We start from the raw sequence: 16,494 nt of genomic DNA on the forward strand, positions 1-16,494 counted from the left end.
TTTTTTTTTTTTTTTTTTTTTTTTTTTTTTTTTTTTTTTTTTTGAGCGCGCGTGTGTGTGGCGGCGGCGGCGGTGGCGGCGGCGGTGGCAGCCTCCCCTGTCTCTAATCTATATTGGACCGTTACGTTTAATTATAATCTGTCTTTCGGGGGAAGTTAAGGAAGGAAAGGGGAGAAAGTTCGTTATGACATCTGTCGCCAGGGAGGGCAACTCTCTGCCACGTTAAGAAACATTTGCCATAATGAGCGGGAAAACATAATCCTAATAATAAAAGGGAGGGGCGGTGAGGAGAAAGAGATAGAGACGGAAAAAAGATTCTCAGAAAAGCAAAGAAAAGGGACTGATGGGGGAGCAGTAGGTGGACAAGGGGGATGGGGAAAACACCCCTTTTGGAATGGGCTTATTCAAGGAAAAGGAAGCAGAAAAGAGGGAGTCGGATTCCCTCCCTCAAATGACTAAGGAAGGGAGCAAGTTGAACGATTTGCACACTGGATTTTTAAAAATATATGGACAATGATTTTGAGCAGCCCGGGCCGAACATCTCGGCATAAACAGGCGCAGAATTTCGATGCTGGGGTCTAGTTGGAGAGGCAAGGCGGCGCGGGCCAGCGCTCTTTTCGGGTGGACTCGTTCCTCTGCTACCGCGGCCCCGGAGTCAGTTGCAAACTTGGATCCCAACGCTAAGCTCCCTGCACAAGTTGGGCAGGGGCTGTGTGTGTGTCTGTGCGTGTGTGTCTGTGTGTGTGTGTGCGTGTGTGGTGTCACCCGCACCTATATAGGGTGGGGGATTTTTTTCCGCTCTCTAGACTATGAGGACGAGGCCGCCCACCCCCAGTTCGCCTGTTTGCAAAGGCTCTCTGGTGAAGACGCTGAGACCCGGCTTGGGCTCGGCCCGAGTCTTACGCGCTCGCTTTCCTTGGAGTGCCAGAGAAAGCTCCTGGCTCTGGGAGAGTGGCGCCTTGGTTGCAAAATGACAAACCTCAAGTTTTTCTGCTCTCCCTTTTCCCCCTCTTCCTTCCAGATACGTCACGACGGATCAAACAGCTACCGTTTGATGCAGCTTGGCTGTCTGGAGTCCGTAGCCAATTCCACTGTCGCCTATTCCTCCTCCTCTCCTTTAACTTACTCCACCACCGGCACCGAGTTTGCGTCCCCCTACTTCTCCACTAACCACCAGTACACCCCGCTCCACCACCAGTCCTTCCATTACGAGTTTCAGCACAGCCACCCGGCCGTCACCCCCGACGCCTACTCTCTGAACTCGCTCCACCACTCGCAACAGTACTACCAGCAGATCCACCACGGGGAGCCCACCGACTTTATTAACCTGCACAATGCGCGGGCGCTCAAGTCGTCCTGCCTGGACGAGCAGAGGCGGGAGCTGGGCTGCCTCGATGCCTACCGCCGCCACGACCTGTCCCTCATGAGCCATGGCTCTCAGTATGGAATGCACCCAGATCAAAGACTCCTGCCAGGGCCCAGCCTGGGGCTGGCCGCCGCGGGAGCAGACGACTTGCAGGTAAATAAGCATGCAGCGAATTTGTCTGCTCCCTCCCCTCTTCGCCCTCCCCCTCCCGCCCCATTAAGGCTCCGTTTGTAAAGCGTCTCTCTCTCTTCTCTCCTCTCTCTCTCTCTCTCTCTCACACACACACACACACACACACACACACACACACCCCACTTATGGAAAGTTATCAAAACAATTAGAGGAGGAGTGTGCCTGTTCTTTTCCTCTCATTGGATCCAGGCATTTCACCTGGACGCGCGGCAGTCCGGGCGGCTGGGGCCCTCGACCTTTGGTTTGTCCTCACAGAAGTCTTATGTGAATCAACATTTGTGACCCTGAGGGAATAAGGTGGAGGAGATCGAGAAGTCTGGGGTTGAGCCAACTGGACTCAGAGTAAGACCCAATAAATTGATGACCAATCGTACTCTCAATCTCCGCACTTTACAGGGTCTTCCGAGGCGTCCCAGATGTTTGTCTCAGACTGAGCTTGTGGAGATTTTACTACAAATAGGCTTGTTCTAAGAAAATTGTTGGGACTGTAAGCTTGAGCAAAAGTTTCACCAAATTCACTAGATATCTATGGAAAGTAAAGAATCGCAAATGAAAATCTCAAAGGTCTACCCTAAGGAAATAATCTGCATAGTGCACTTTACCGGGGTGTAGGTTGAGTTCAATTCTCTCCGCCTGATGTGCACTCAAAACCACAGCCCAGTTAGGTAATTTACATGTTTATTTTTGCTCTTCAAGCCATTACATTTTATGTAACATGCACCTCCTTAAAAAGACAAAAATGAGGCAATAAAGGTAGCGAAAGAGGGGAAAAATAAAGAAGGAAGGGAGGAAGGAGAAAAGGAAAGAAGGGAGAAAAAGAAGAAGGAAGGAAAGAAGGAAGGTATTCAGACACTGTGGAGGCCATCACTCAATCAGATGATCCCTCTTCTATTTTATTTCTTAACACATGTTTGCACATATTTTGCCAACAATAGAATTTATAAGTATGCAATTATGTTGCCATAGGCATATTTCAAACAAATGAACCCACAAATACCCAGAAAAGAATTCAAAAGACCCATATTTTTAGCTCCTTTTAGCTGAAAGTGCAGTTCTATCTGTGAGTTCCTACTTTTTCTGTCTGCACAAAGCTGGCCACCTTCTTCACACTCTCTGGACAAATAGGGAAATAGTCTAAGAACACAAGTTGGAGACGTAAGAGATCCCTTGTTGCGCACAGAAAATCTTTCCTCCTCATTTACCTTTGAGCAAGAGATTATTTTAAAATTAAAGTGAAAGCCCTTACAGTTCCAACAAAGAGCCATAGCAGTGAGATCAGTACACAAGAAAAAAGATTTGGCTGCATAAACCTTGACTTTCTACATTTATATTCACAAAATAATTTTATACGCTCTGGGCATTTTTACATTTTTCACAAGGATCCCCTTATGTCTCAAGAGGGAAAAAATCTGCCATTCAATGCTTAGCTCAACTAAAACCTATTTACTCCTTTTAATAGCCGCGTCTGTTGCTGATTTTTTTGTATCTGTACAAATTTTTTTTCTGTGCTAGGCACAAAGCCGGGCATTTTTCAAAAGAGGGGATTAGAACATTTGCAAGCACTAGACAAAGAGCGAATCCCGTGCAAAAGGACACCGTAGTTTATCCCATTTTCGACTTAGTGCCATTCAACTGGTCATTTATGCAATGTCATCCGACCAAACAACATGTTTTACTTATGAGGGAAAAAAGTTTGTTAAGTGAAGAAACCAAGGTTCGTTTCTTCTAAGAAAATAAACATTGTAACCGTGCGCCAGAGAGTGGGAGAAAAAGTAGTTCACTGCCTTGAAGAGCTTTGAAACCATTTATCATCTACATTTCAGATATTTTGAAACCTTTTCCTGAGCCTATCTCTTCTTCCACAAACAAATGTCCCTTTTCTCTTTTATTACTCATATTGAAGCAAGATTACTCTTACTAAGGGACACACTCCAAGATACTAGAAGAAATATAGTACTGCGTGTGATATACGTTTATACCCTTACATAGCTATATCCATGTATGTATATATCATAATATATATCCATCTTTATCTATCTAACCTAAGAATGCTATGTAGCAAGTTTGTAAATCTGACAAGTTATTTTCTTCCACTGTTCTTGCACCAAGTTGGCAGAATGAAAAAGAAAGAGACATAGCTACTTCTAAAACAAGAAATGGGGAGGGAGTGTGTGGGAGAAACCCGTCTCTCTCCTTTTATTTCTTCCTTTTTAAAACATTCATCAGCATATGCCTCATTTCAAATGCAACAAATGTAAATATACTTTTCCCTGCACAGAATTTTAAGTGAAAGTCCAATGGTTTGGAGGGCGGTCTAAGTCTGCCTAACAGATGCAAACAGTCTTGTGGCTTCAGTTCCATCTTTGAGTCCCCTAAAAAGATTTGCTATGGCCAACAAAGGAAACTGTCACACCTTTTCCCATCACCGCTTTAATTTATGCTCAGTCTCCAAGTTTTTTTTTTTTCATATTGATTTGATAATCACTTTAAGGCAGAACATTTAAAATAAGAAAGAGCTCGTGAGTAGGTTGAAAAGGGGGGTCTTACAGGCCTGCCTCAATATGGTGAAAATGGGGAGGCGAAAGGGAGCCAGGGTTGTAAAGGTTGTTTTGTAAAGTGGGTTTTTATTATGCACCGACTCTCTCCGCATTTACTTAACTCTTCACGGGCTGTTGGGTAGGTTAACACCCTTCAAGCCCTCTTTCATGTCCAATACCTCGTTTGTTTGTAAAGGAAAATGAGCCTTTAACACATTTCGATTTGGGAAAAAAGAAAAGGACAGACAGGGAGAAATTTTTATTTTTCTTAATCAAAAATCAGCAAACCCTTTCCATCTCTCCAACTCCAGGGATTCCTCAATCCATTAGGATCTTGAAGGTCTACAGTGAGTGAACCTGAAGGTTTTTCCTTCATAAGGTCCATTTTGGGTGGCATTATAGGATGTTCCTACAGTTGGGGTAAAACAAAACCTCTATAAGACATCCTGAATCCTGCATATGAAATAGTTCCTCTGTGTCCTCAAGAAACCCACAGTCCCAGACTTGACACTCTAGGTGTGATTTGCTCTACTCAGAAAGTGCTGAGTGTACACTGTCTGTATATATGCTGTGTGTCTTGATGGGGACTCAAAGGGCTTCTCATTCTCTTATGCCAAGATGAAAGACTCCCAGGCACTTTGAAGTGTAATTTTGTATGGTGATGTAAAATGCATACCTTAAGATTTATACAACTTTTAGATTGTAGTTTTTCTTGCAATTTTTAAAAAATTATGTTTGCTGGAAAGCTTGCTTCAGCTCAATGCTTGCTTTTAAATGTCTACTGAGACAGAGTTCAGAGATGGGCTTGTCTAAAAGACTTCACCTACATGGTCATATATGTGAGTATCCATTTAAGTAATGTTATTTCTGTTTCTTTTATTAAGGGCTCTGTGGAAGCCCAGTGTGGGCTTGTTCTCAATGGCCAAGGTGGAGTGATAAGAAGAGGTAAGTAACAAGTAACAACATGTTAACCCTAGACATTCTTCTCCTATCTGTTACTTTGTTTAGAAGATATGGTTGTGCTCAAATTCCTTTTCTGATGATTAAGAAAACAATTATACTTAGTCAATTATTCTAGTCCAACACTGGCATATCCACGTTTAAAAGCCTCCTTTCTTCCATTAAGGTTTGAACCCAGGCTGTGCCCAGAAGGCTTGTGATAGGAGATATTTGTTGCTCCTCACAGACCAGTAACAGAATCAAAGTTAGAGGCAGAAGGAAAGAAAAAAGAAAAAGGCAGAGAGAGAGAGAGAGAGAGAGAGAAAGAAAGAAAGAAAGAAAGAAAGAAAGAAAGAAAGAAAGAAAGAAAGAAGCTTCTCACAGCCCCTTCCCCCAGCACTAATACCACATCCTCAAGCAGAGTTTCTTTTTTAGCCCTAAATGTGCTAGCCACAGCCTGGGTGTTTGAGGTGATGGTGTTAGCTTGAGGCTTTGAAGGATTCTGTGAAAGGCTAGATCATTGAGGCTTTAGGGGAGGCTAATGAAACACCAATATTGTAGCTGCCCTTATTTTTCTAAGTGTCCAGAACATTTCTTTCTTTAAGGGAGGGTGGGAGGAGGAGGTGGTGTTAACTGTACTGGATAAAGCTTTCTTGTTCCCATCTGTTGAGGGAAACATCTGAATCCAGAGTTACCCATGGAATTGGAAGGTGGGGGAAGGCAAGAGGAGAGGAGAGAGCTGTTGCTTTCAGCTCTGGCACTAAAGGGGGCTGCATCTCAGATGCTCCATTTTGACAAAAGGTTTTGAACTATGACATTCTCAGGGCCTTGAGGCAGTGCAGATTTTGCTAGCTTCCCCTACTTAACTGTACCCAAAGCTTCTGAAGTTTATTTCCCTAGCAAGCTGAGTAACCCGAGCAGCACACAAGGCAAGAGGGACCAGCTGTTATCCTAACTTCATACGAATTAATAAGATGTGGTCTGTTCACCAAGACTAATTCCTGCTTCAGGACCACAGTTGTCTGCAGTAACAGAACACTAAAAACTGAGTCTCTTCTGATGGGACCAAATAAGTGTCCTTCAGCCCCTCTCCATCCCTTTGAAAGTTTTCTTGAAAGATTTGCTTTTCTGGATGCAGAAATGTGCTGGTAGAAATCAGTTGATTCTTTCACATTTAAACTGCAGATTTTACATCCCAATGTCCAATGTAAACTCCATTTAAACTGATGGGGAAAGAAAACAAAGGGTGCTTTTCCTTTGGAACTTGGGTATTGTTCTAGTGGATGTAAGTAGTTTACATTAAATTTAAGAGAGCTGCTCATCTCTTGTTGGTTCACCCTATCGAGATTCACACACACACACACACACACACACACACTCGTGGTATAGCTCCACAAAGATTTTTTAAATGAGGAGTATTATGCTTGCCATCCACGCTGGTACTCAGACATATGGAAATGGAATAAAATAGACCCAAGACTGATGAATATTGAATGCACGCTGTTGGAGGAGGCAAAAAAAAAATTTACACAGTGAACAGGGGACCAGGTGAGATGTGCTGATCAGGGGTCTGTTGGGACGGGTAAAAATAAGGTGAGGCAAGAGCACTCAGGGCGCGTAGAGACGTCGGTGGTGCTGAAGGACAGCGCCACTAATTAGGTACGGGAGCCCGCTTCTCCCACAGCCGGCCTTTTGCTACTGCAGTTTTGCATTCAGTTCCACACTTATACCAAGATCACCTTCTCATATGCTTGGAAACTGCATCTGAGCATAAGATATCTGACAGAGGGCGGAATTACTTGAGGCCAAGGAGGGAGCTGGAGAGGAAGAGGCTTTGGAATCAATTGAATTTCTGGGGAGAGATATATGGGACACCCTCTCACCCCCTCACACAATTCCCAAGAAAGGCCAAAGCTCTTAAGTATCTCCAAAATGTTAGCTACTTTATCAGAGTCACAGAAATTATCCTCCTTAGGTGATGCTTTATTATTCCTGTAGAATTCGGTCCCTATTCGTTTCACCTAAAAATCGTCGTTGAATCTGCTACTTGAAACCAAATATTGATGTCATATGAGAACAGTGAAGCTCCAGAGAGAAAGGGAATGTAACTTGGGGTTTACGTCTGTCTTGTGCGACTAAACCCCCCTTCGTAGGAATTCAGATTTTAGCTGCTGAGTTTATTCCATTTCCACGTGTCTTAGAGAAAGGCCAGTTAACCTAGTTGAGCCGTGGAAAGGAGGGTGTGTGTCTATACGTGCCTGTTTACTCTGAAACAATCAATGTTCATGACAATTTACAAGTGGGTAGCAAGGAAGTGTATTCCCAAAAGAGGGTGTATATTTTGCTGCAGCCTGCCCAGCCCCTCATCTCAGAACTCCCTTTTACAAAACCCTAAAGAAGCCTATTTTCTCAATTGTCATGGCAGTACACAGGACCCCTGATATCAACAGCTCAGACTATTTGTGTTCATAAAAAATCAGGAAGACATTAACTCGAGTGCTCTACTATACTGCCCTACTTCATATAACCCGATATTGTCTAACAGCTGAGATAAAAATGTCTGTTTCTTTTCCAGTTCATGCTTTACAGATGACCCACCACATGAAACATGGTTTATTGCAAAGCACAACTTTTCACCATTTTCTCTCTTCTGCTAAGTTCCCGAATCAATTTACATTTCTAATGGTTTCTAGAATGTACTATGGGAGGAAAAATAAATAGATTCTACTTTCAAAGATCCCAAATGGTGTTCTTGAAGAAATATAAGTGCCTATGTACTTTACATGAGTTAATCACGGACATTGTCCTGGTTTGCAGTGGCGTGGAGGGCTTGGGCGTTCTCAGTTGTTCTTTACATTTGGTGACTTCAACTTGTAAAGAACAAATAGCATCGCCCTGACTCACTTGTTAAGTGGCAATTACATTATTTTAGCCTGTAATGAAGGCCCGATAGCCAAAGACTTCGTGGAAGAGGGGACAGCAGCGAGGTAATTACCACCTAGATAAAATATTTGCCACCGCCTCGGAGGCGCAGCTCCCTGCGCGCTCACTCTCGGTTAATGGTGTGCACGATTTTGCCCGCAGCTCCGCCACTCCAACCATCAGAACCAATAATCTTTACTTTACCCTGTGCTCGCGTATCGATAGCTTCTTTCGCCTCGGGCGTAGGCTTTGATATGTTAATATTACTGAGTAGCAAATTCTGCAGAGATCATATTAATGTTGTACGTACAGAGTGGAGCTTTGCCTTCGTTGAATATTCAGATACCGGGTTTCAAAAGGCATCTCTTGAAGAAATGAGGCTTCTATTTACAGGAGTCGTCTGTGTTTTTAATCATTAAAAAAAGAAAGAAAAACCCACTCTTTTTCCCCCCCTGAATCTTCTGAGGCTCTCTTATGGCCCCCTCCCCTTTGTCAGACACTGGTCCCTTTCATTTCTTGCTCTGAGTATTTAATAATAAGTGAACAATGTTGATGACGATGGTGATTATGAAGCTCATAATAAATGGATCTATATTGGAATCGCAGGGTGGGGGTTCAAGTGGATAGTGGCTGTGGACCTCAGAAGTGGGCTAGATGAGAAGAACCAGCTTTTCCTTACGTGGGTGGAAAGTGACATTTTGGCCCTAGTCTCTTTCGTGAAATCGGGACGGCAACTAAAAAGGGCGGGGGGGGGGGGGGGGGGGGGGGGGGAGAGGAAAAAAATGAAAAAAGTGGAGAGGGGAAGCGCCCTTGTTTCGCTTTGTGATCATTCTGCCTTGCAGCCCCAGGCTAATTTCAGAAGCTTAAATACTGCCATAGCCTCTGGGCCACGCGAAGAGGGAGCGGACCCGGCCATGGGCAGGCAGGAGCGCTTTCCTGATTGCCCGTGGCTACACAAAATACAAACTACTTTGAATCAAAACATTTTGGGGGAATTAATATGATCTGAACTCTGCACGTTTTAAGAGAGTTTGAGTTTGTCAGATCGCTTAGAGGTGACTGGCACGCCAAGGCAAAGGCACTTACGCCGCGGTATAAACATTGTCAGATCTGATTTAATTTCTTTAAAGAAAAAAAAAAAATGCTTCCTTGAAATGGAACCTTAGCTTCAGCTGCCCAGTCTGCCAATAACAGAGTAGAACTTTTCCCTTTAGCCGGCCTCAAGGCCGGCAGCAGGCTGCTTGGCAGGAGGACGCGGTTTCCTCTGCTTCTCTGGGTTTCAAGAAGGCGCAGAGCCTTGGAATTCGGGTTGGAGAAAACCGTTGGCTCTTTCAGCAGCTCCTGAAGGAGTACAATTGGAGGAGGATGGGAAGCCTTGCCCTTCTTCCTTTGTCAGTACTCTTCGGATTCCAGACGGACTACCTGGAATCTCTACTCTCGCTAGCCAAAACTCATCTCTATGGTTCATCCGTTATGGGTGAAGATAGAGCCGGAGATACACCTCAAGCCTCGCCTGCCTCCTTGGTCCTCAGTGCAGATTCTGCAGGTTTGAAATTCAGTCTCCTTTATGTGGAATCTAAAACTCTTGTGCCAAAGCATCCAGAGGCATGGTTTGTTGGAAATCTTTTTGGGGGGTTGGGGGTTGCAGAGGGGAATAACAGCCTACAGTCTTTTCTCTAATTTCTTTAACTGCTTTGAAAATCAACAGAAGCCAAAACACTTTCTGCACTGGGGAATGGGGATTAATCTCGCCCCCCCAACCCCCACCATACACATACCCTAATATCCACCATTACACGCCTACCACCACATTAAAACAGCCAGTCTCTTCACGCACACCTCTCTTTCTTTTGTTCTGCCTAAAATCTACAAAAGGAGAAGCACATTCGGCCCTGGTAATCCAGCTATATCTGTAATGTTATACCCTTCCCCCAAACAGCACAATTCGCTCCTGACACATCATCAAAGGCCTACTTGATTCCAATTAAGTCCGCATCCTTTGCTGTTTGATTACAATTAATATCTGCTGCCGTGGGGGAGGGGTAACACGGGGGAGGAGGGTTAGGAAGGGTGAGAGGCTAGAGGGGAAGCAGCCGAGAATAATTCTACCCACCCAACTCACAGGTGCACCTCGCAGAAATGCTACCGTAGAACAAACAGGGACAGGAAACTCTTGTAATCGCTTACACATTTTTAATGTGTCAGAAAAAAACGAGCGATCACTGGAGATGAAGAAGGGGAGAAGAAAAATCCCTGCCGTTTGTATTTCTTTCATTTGAATTGTAAACATCTGTTTGGCTGTAAGGCGAACAGAACATTTATTTTGCTCTCAAGATTTGGTCTAATTATGTCAACACCGACGCTACGACGAGTGGGGCGGCGCTGTGGCTTTGGAGAGGATGCGCGTACCGGCCCGGAAGCCCTCTAGGAAGTATTGATCGCACCTGGAGAGTGCGCGGGGCCTCTCGCCACAGCTGGGTGCGTTCTGAGAGAGGGGAGGCGCGGAGACCGTGCGTGTGGCTCAGAGGCAGATTTAGAGGCTCCAGGGACTCGCGGCTCCTTGGAGACAGCCGCCGCTGTTTCCTCTGCCCTAATAGCCTGGGATGAGAAGAGAAAAAGCTCACCCAGGCGCCGGCGCTTGTCTTTCCCATCCAGTTGCAGCACAGACGGTGGCAGTGTGTGTGTGTGTTGGGGAGAGCGGGGTGTGGGGGAGTTGTCTTGTCCTACTCCGCAGTTCACACCCTACAACGGGATAGTTGTTTAAAAAAATAAAAATGACGGGGTTGGGTGGCCTATAATCAGGTTGCCAAGAATGCGTGCATCCATTTCCCCTTGCACGTCCTTACAAGGTGGGGAGATAAGTAGAGCAAGTGTGAGCGTCTTCATTGTTTAGATGGACAGACTGAGACCCAGAGTCATTGGCCCAAAGTTTCATGAGTCGCTAGTTGGTCAAATTCTTACTCGTAGACCAGTACTCTTTCCACTGCTCCACACTGTCTGCAGGCACTTGTCGAGATGTCCCCAGCTATGCCAAGGCAGCGAAGGTAGAGCCACTCCATGCTTCTTCAAACCGAGTAAGATCTAACAACGTAGGGCAGCTGGAGGATCTGCATCCATGTATTTTGTGCCTAGTTTTGTCACACCTGAGCCGGAAGTCTCTGGCTGACTTCTTCCTGCAGCTATGGCAAAGTTGTCCCTTTTATGAAAGCCATGTCCTAGGCAAAGGACCTTGAGTAAACAGTTTCTCATTTCTTACCGCTGTTACCATAGCTACCCATCAGAATTTGCAGCATCACTGAAAATAGAAAGCCCTATCTCCAAATTCCAAATTTAAAAATAGTGAACTTTGTGAAAGTATTGCTTCTGTGAACTGTATATGGAAAAGGGATGAACTCTGGAGAAGTTCTGCATAAATACACTGGCTATAGAATCAAAGACATTCCTAATTGGGATGCTGACTCTAGAATGATTATCACATAATTTCAGTAAGAGCTGACATGCGACACAAGCACCATGAGGAAGTTCAACTAGTAACACTGGGGATGACTACTGTAAATGACTTGGTGTGGGCCAATGTTTCACGACGTTCTTCTTTGAGATCTCATGATTACCATCTGTAGTCTGGATTCCCTTAAAGAAGTATCACTCCCTCAGTACCTTCAATCTAAAGACAAAACCCTGGTGATACTGACCTATTACTTTTTTCCACCTCTCTAAAGAATAAATCACTGAGAAGAAAGATATCAGGTTCCCCATGTTGCTGTAAACTCTACAAGTTGCCAAATCTTTAGCCAGGACTAGAGAGTTCCCCAAGGCTGCAGCAATGCCAAGTATCAAAGCAACAGAAATTCCCTTTAAAGATGCTGTGACATAAAAAATAAAAGACTCTATGGTTGATGGCTAATCCTGAATACAAAATAAATCCTTCAGGCAATTTGTGTGTGCATAAAGCATACTCTTAATATGCAGCTTGTGTAACTTACCTAATAAATGTCTACTTGAGCATAAGCCAGAAGCCCAACCTAGATGTAGGAGAGGGAGACTCTGGGCCCAGGGAATTGGCACGTGGGTGGGTAGCAGACTCAGTGGTTTCCCTGGGAGCAGCTGGTTTTCAACACATAAGGTTCACTTTGCCAAAAGTCTTCCAGTTGGGGGAGATTGATCTAACAAATTCTTTTAAAAATGATAATTATCTACATCTCCCTAAATTAGGTTTCTAATCCACTGAAGATTAGTAAACATAAGAAAGTTCTAAAATTGTATTATTCCCTATCATTAGCATCCAAGCCAATAATTCATACATATACTCAAACGCTCTGTTCTCTCACTCATCATAAACTTGAAGCTAACTGGCAACTGGGTGAGATTCTTTGTGTCCTCATTTGTATACTGGCTAGTATGCAAGACAGGAAAGTTTATGTAAGAATATAAATTTGCTTATGATTCATAGTGACTGTGAGTAGAGATCCATTTTTAGAAGAGGGCTATGTGAATTTTGCATAAAGACATTGATTTCTGTTTGTTTAATATATTTGGTTTAGACTTATCTAATTCCTAAAATAATCAGGATCATAATTCTCACAGTATGACTCTAAAATACAGATTCATTAATACCTACCTTGCTTTCCTGTTCATCTCAAATTTTCGGAAGTCATTTAAGAATTTGTTTTTGAAATGCATTTTGCATCTGTAAGTACAGAGTGAAACTGATAACAAAAGTGAAATTGTAGCTTTAGGTCCAGGAATCTGGGGCAAATTTTTATTATTGTATTTTGGCTTTAAACTCACTAAGAATACGAAGAGGGGGAAATCACAGGAGAATTTGATTTTAGCTCCTAAAGCAGGTGTTTACATGATTTGCCGTTGTATTGGCTACAAGTTTGATGTCAAGAAATGGATTTTAATTTGACAATTGAGATTATGAACTCTCAGATTTCTAACCGAGAACAGGTTTTCAGGCACTAGCATGGAGGTTTTGGCAGAGTGCACAGGACCCAACTTCTAGCCTGAAAATGGTTGGCTACCCTGACATTCCCAGTGTTTACTCTCCTGGTTTTTGTTGGTTTGTTGTTGTTTTTTGGAGGGGCTTTAGAATGCTTAGGGAGAAAGATCTTGGTCTCCAGCACTTGCAGGGAAAACTTGGGTAACCAAAAGACAGCCAGGAAGAATTCCAGAAGGTACAGGGGTAGAAATATTTTAAGAGTGGGGCAAGGTTAACTTTTTCTGTCTCCTCAGGTTTGGGATCCCTTTGCCTTTTAAAATGTCCTCCCAGGTTCTTTTGCAACCCAGCCCAGGGAAAATACCAGAATCTGAATGCCAGAATTTCTACCATCGATGTAACATTCCATATGTGCTAGTTAGTAAATGAGGGTAGGAGATACCTGGGAGGCAAGTGGTAAGTCCTAGTTCAGTGCTTCTCAAACTTTAATGACCACGTGAATCATCTGGGGCTCTCATTAAAATGCAGATTCTGACTCAAAAAGTTTGGAGGTGAGTCTGAGATTTTGTGCTTCTAAAATGCTGAGAAGTAAAAATATTTTAGACAATGCTCTTCTACCCATTTTTCTTCCCCCACCTACTTTTTTAAAACCTCTTTTCTCTCATAGAACTTTTCCCTTTTCTGGATATGGGTCGTAAGATTGCCCCTAACTGAAGAAATAAAAACATGATCAAAAAGCCAACTTTGAATTTGCCTTAGAGCCTTAAAAGCTCTGCCTTCAGATTGCTCAATGCATGAGGCAGTTTTGGATTCTAGAACTGTATAGACACCATGCTAGCAGGGTGGACATTGGCTCCAAAGTCTTGCAGTGGGGGAGGAATTGGACAGTGGGAAATGCTTCTCAGAGATGATCACCCTTGGATCCTCAAGTCCTCTTCAGTTCTTGTTGACTGCCCGAGGATAGGGAACATACACTGTTGTTCCTGGAGGAGATTGAAGCTCAAGGGGCTTTCTGGAGCTTGGAGACAGAAAGCTTCTGTTCCAGGAACCCCAGCATGGCAATATTGCCTTGATGATTTTGCTACTGACAATTATATATTTTTTCTCCCTAATAGTAATAATGACAATGAAAATTACAACATCAATATTATTGTCAGCTAACATTTAATAATTATTAAATTAATAATAATAATTAATTACTGTGTTCTAGGTATTTTGCTGATGTTGAGGGCTGGCATACAGTAGAGGTATTTAACCTACCATCACCTGTATGGATTGGAAATTTCTTTCAATGAGTAACTGGTTTTTAGCAGTGCCTGGGAGTGAGTGACTGTGGTGCCTTTAATTGGCAGATGGATGAGGAAAATATGGCAGTTTTCAAACACTTTGGAAAAGACAGTAATTGTGGATAAAACGTTTCCATCCATTGTGTACATTGTGCATCTGTGTGTGTACATAAACACAAAACCATGTATAAGTAATACCTACTCCTTGTGAACTTAACTATTGAAATTCAGGTTTTTAATTCACTGAAGCGTTTCTTAGTGTGAATGTTACCAAAATTAACACTGGTGAGGCAGTCTACACTCCATAGGATGCCAATGTTTCCTAACAATTGCACACTCACAGACATCTTCACAAACATTGAAAAGACACGACCCTGAGTAGTATTTGAAAGAACATTCAGAGCAGCTCTCTGTGATGATTTGGGGGATATATAAGTACAACTGTTAGCATGTATTCCCAAATCCAGTACAGTCTTTTGATGTTAACTGCCTCTCATGCAGTTAGCTTCTTTCACTGTCACTAACATGTGCTATACTTTTTTCTCCCAAGGTGGCACCTGTGTGGTCAACCCCACAGACTTATTTTGCTCTGTCCCTGGCCGTTTGTCCCTTCTTAGTTCTACTTCCAAATACAAGGTGACCATTGCTGAGGTAAAGAGGCGCCTCTCCCCACCTGAGTGCCTCAATGCTTCACTCTTGGGAGGCATTTTGAGAAGGTAAGACAAAGCTGTATTCTGGCACAGAATTTCTAACTGATACCATACCCTCAATCCTTAGTCATGATGTCTCCCATCTGATAGTGTGTTCCCCATGTGGTAAATCGTCTCATAATTTTCATCAGAATTGTGAATTTTCAAAACCTAGTTTTTGTTTGTTTTTATACAGAGCAAAATCGAAGAATGGGGGCCGCTGCCTGAGAGAGAAATTGGATAGGCTTGGCTTAAACTTACCAGCAGGAAGACGGAAAGCAGCTAATGTCACCCTCCTCACTTCCTTGGTCGAAGGTATGACTTTTCAGTTTAGCAAAATAATGCTGGAAGGTTAGCATGTCTTTGAAACTCAGGTTTGTTAGATTATGCTGTTTTATTTTTGTCTGTACCATTAAGCAAGTCAGTTAACAGTTAAGGTAAATTTCCTAAATTATCTTGACAATGATGATTCAATTAGGCTTAACATAAGATTTAGATAATTCATAAAATATCATTTAATTTACTAATCTTGGTAGTAATAGGAAATAAGACAATGGAAGTTTTGGGTACTTCTCCAAATAGCCTCTAAGTAACAGCAACATGAAATTGGCAGTGCTCTTGTCATTTGCATTATTGTTTATTTTAGAGTTTAAGTAAATCTAACGTAACTCATTGTAATCCAGTACAACATGATCTACAGGAGAAATAACCCTTTATGAAGAGTTCACAGGGGTCTAGGCATGATACTGAGACTGAAAGCATATTGTATTAATCCTAGTAGACCTCTCTAAAGACATGGTGAATTTTCATGGCTGTATGGGTGGATAAGCTCAGCTCAGTTGGAGAGATGTTGAGGTTAACCAGTAGTATAGAAAGAGAAATGGAAATAAATATATTCCCAGAAGTTGTTTTATATCCAACTTACCTTTTCCCTTTTTTTCTCCTATTAATGTCTAAACTTTACACATTCTTATTCAATCTTCTTTTAAGGAGAAGTATTGTTGAAAGTTTTTTTTTTTTAACATTGTGGGGAACTTTTTGAATGTCAAAGGAAAGTTCTTTCATCATGCAGAATGCTATTGTTTAAAATATAAAAGGCCGGGGCCTTTTGCCAAGCCTCACCTTGAACACATCTGTGTTACTTCATGCATTCGTTATTTGCCTATATGGCACTGTAGGAAGTAGTGAGTGAAACACAAAACCAAATATCTATAATTTTTTTCAGATTTTCAGTATGTAGCATTTACTGTACAACATTGAGAAGTAGTGTGTTCTTGACATTTGTCTTGGCAGAATTGCTTTGGTGATTTTGTTCTTAACAGCCATCTTTGCTGTGTTCCCTGATAGTAGTCATGATAATAACAACCACAACAATAATATTATTGACAACTGACATTTACTGTGTTACTATTACCATGTTCTAGGTCTTGTGCTGTGTTTGCCTGTGTGTGCTGGTACTAAAGGCTCGCATATGGTAGATGGCTGTAACCTATCATACACCCACATTGGGGAAGAGCAAAGTAGAAAAAAAATGACTAATGGGTTGATTCCAAAGGGAGACAGATTTCTACTCATTTTAAGTAAAAATGGGGGTAAAATTATAGTTATCCTTGTTTAAAAATAC

At 42.7% G+C, this 16,494-nt stretch overlaps 1 protein-coding gene across 1 annotated transcript in view; it reads left to right on the forward strand.

Moving 5' to 3' along the window:
• TFAP2D (transcription factor AP-2 delta) overlaps window positions 1-16,494 on the forward strand; it is a 56,818-nt gene that overhangs the window by 998 nt on the left and 39,326 nt on the right. Inside the window, exons 2-5 of the mRNA XM_025383865.1 lie at window positions 1,022-1,519; window positions 4,980-5,040; window positions 14,732-14,897; window positions 15,067-15,185. Coding sequence (XP_025239650.1) covers window positions 1,022-1,519; window positions 4,980-5,040; window positions 14,732-14,897; window positions 15,067-15,185 — 844 coding nt within the window. The remainder of the gene's footprint in view (window positions 1-1,021; window positions 1,520-4,979; window positions 5,041-14,731; window positions 14,898-15,066; window positions 15,186-16,494) is intronic.

This window comes from Theropithecus gelada, chromosome 4 (assembly GCF_003255815.1).
Source record: "Theropithecus gelada isolate Dixy chromosome 4, Tgel_1.0, whole genome shotgun sequence".
NCBI lineage: Eukaryota > Metazoa > Chordata > Mammalia > Primates > Cercopithecidae > Theropithecus > Theropithecus gelada.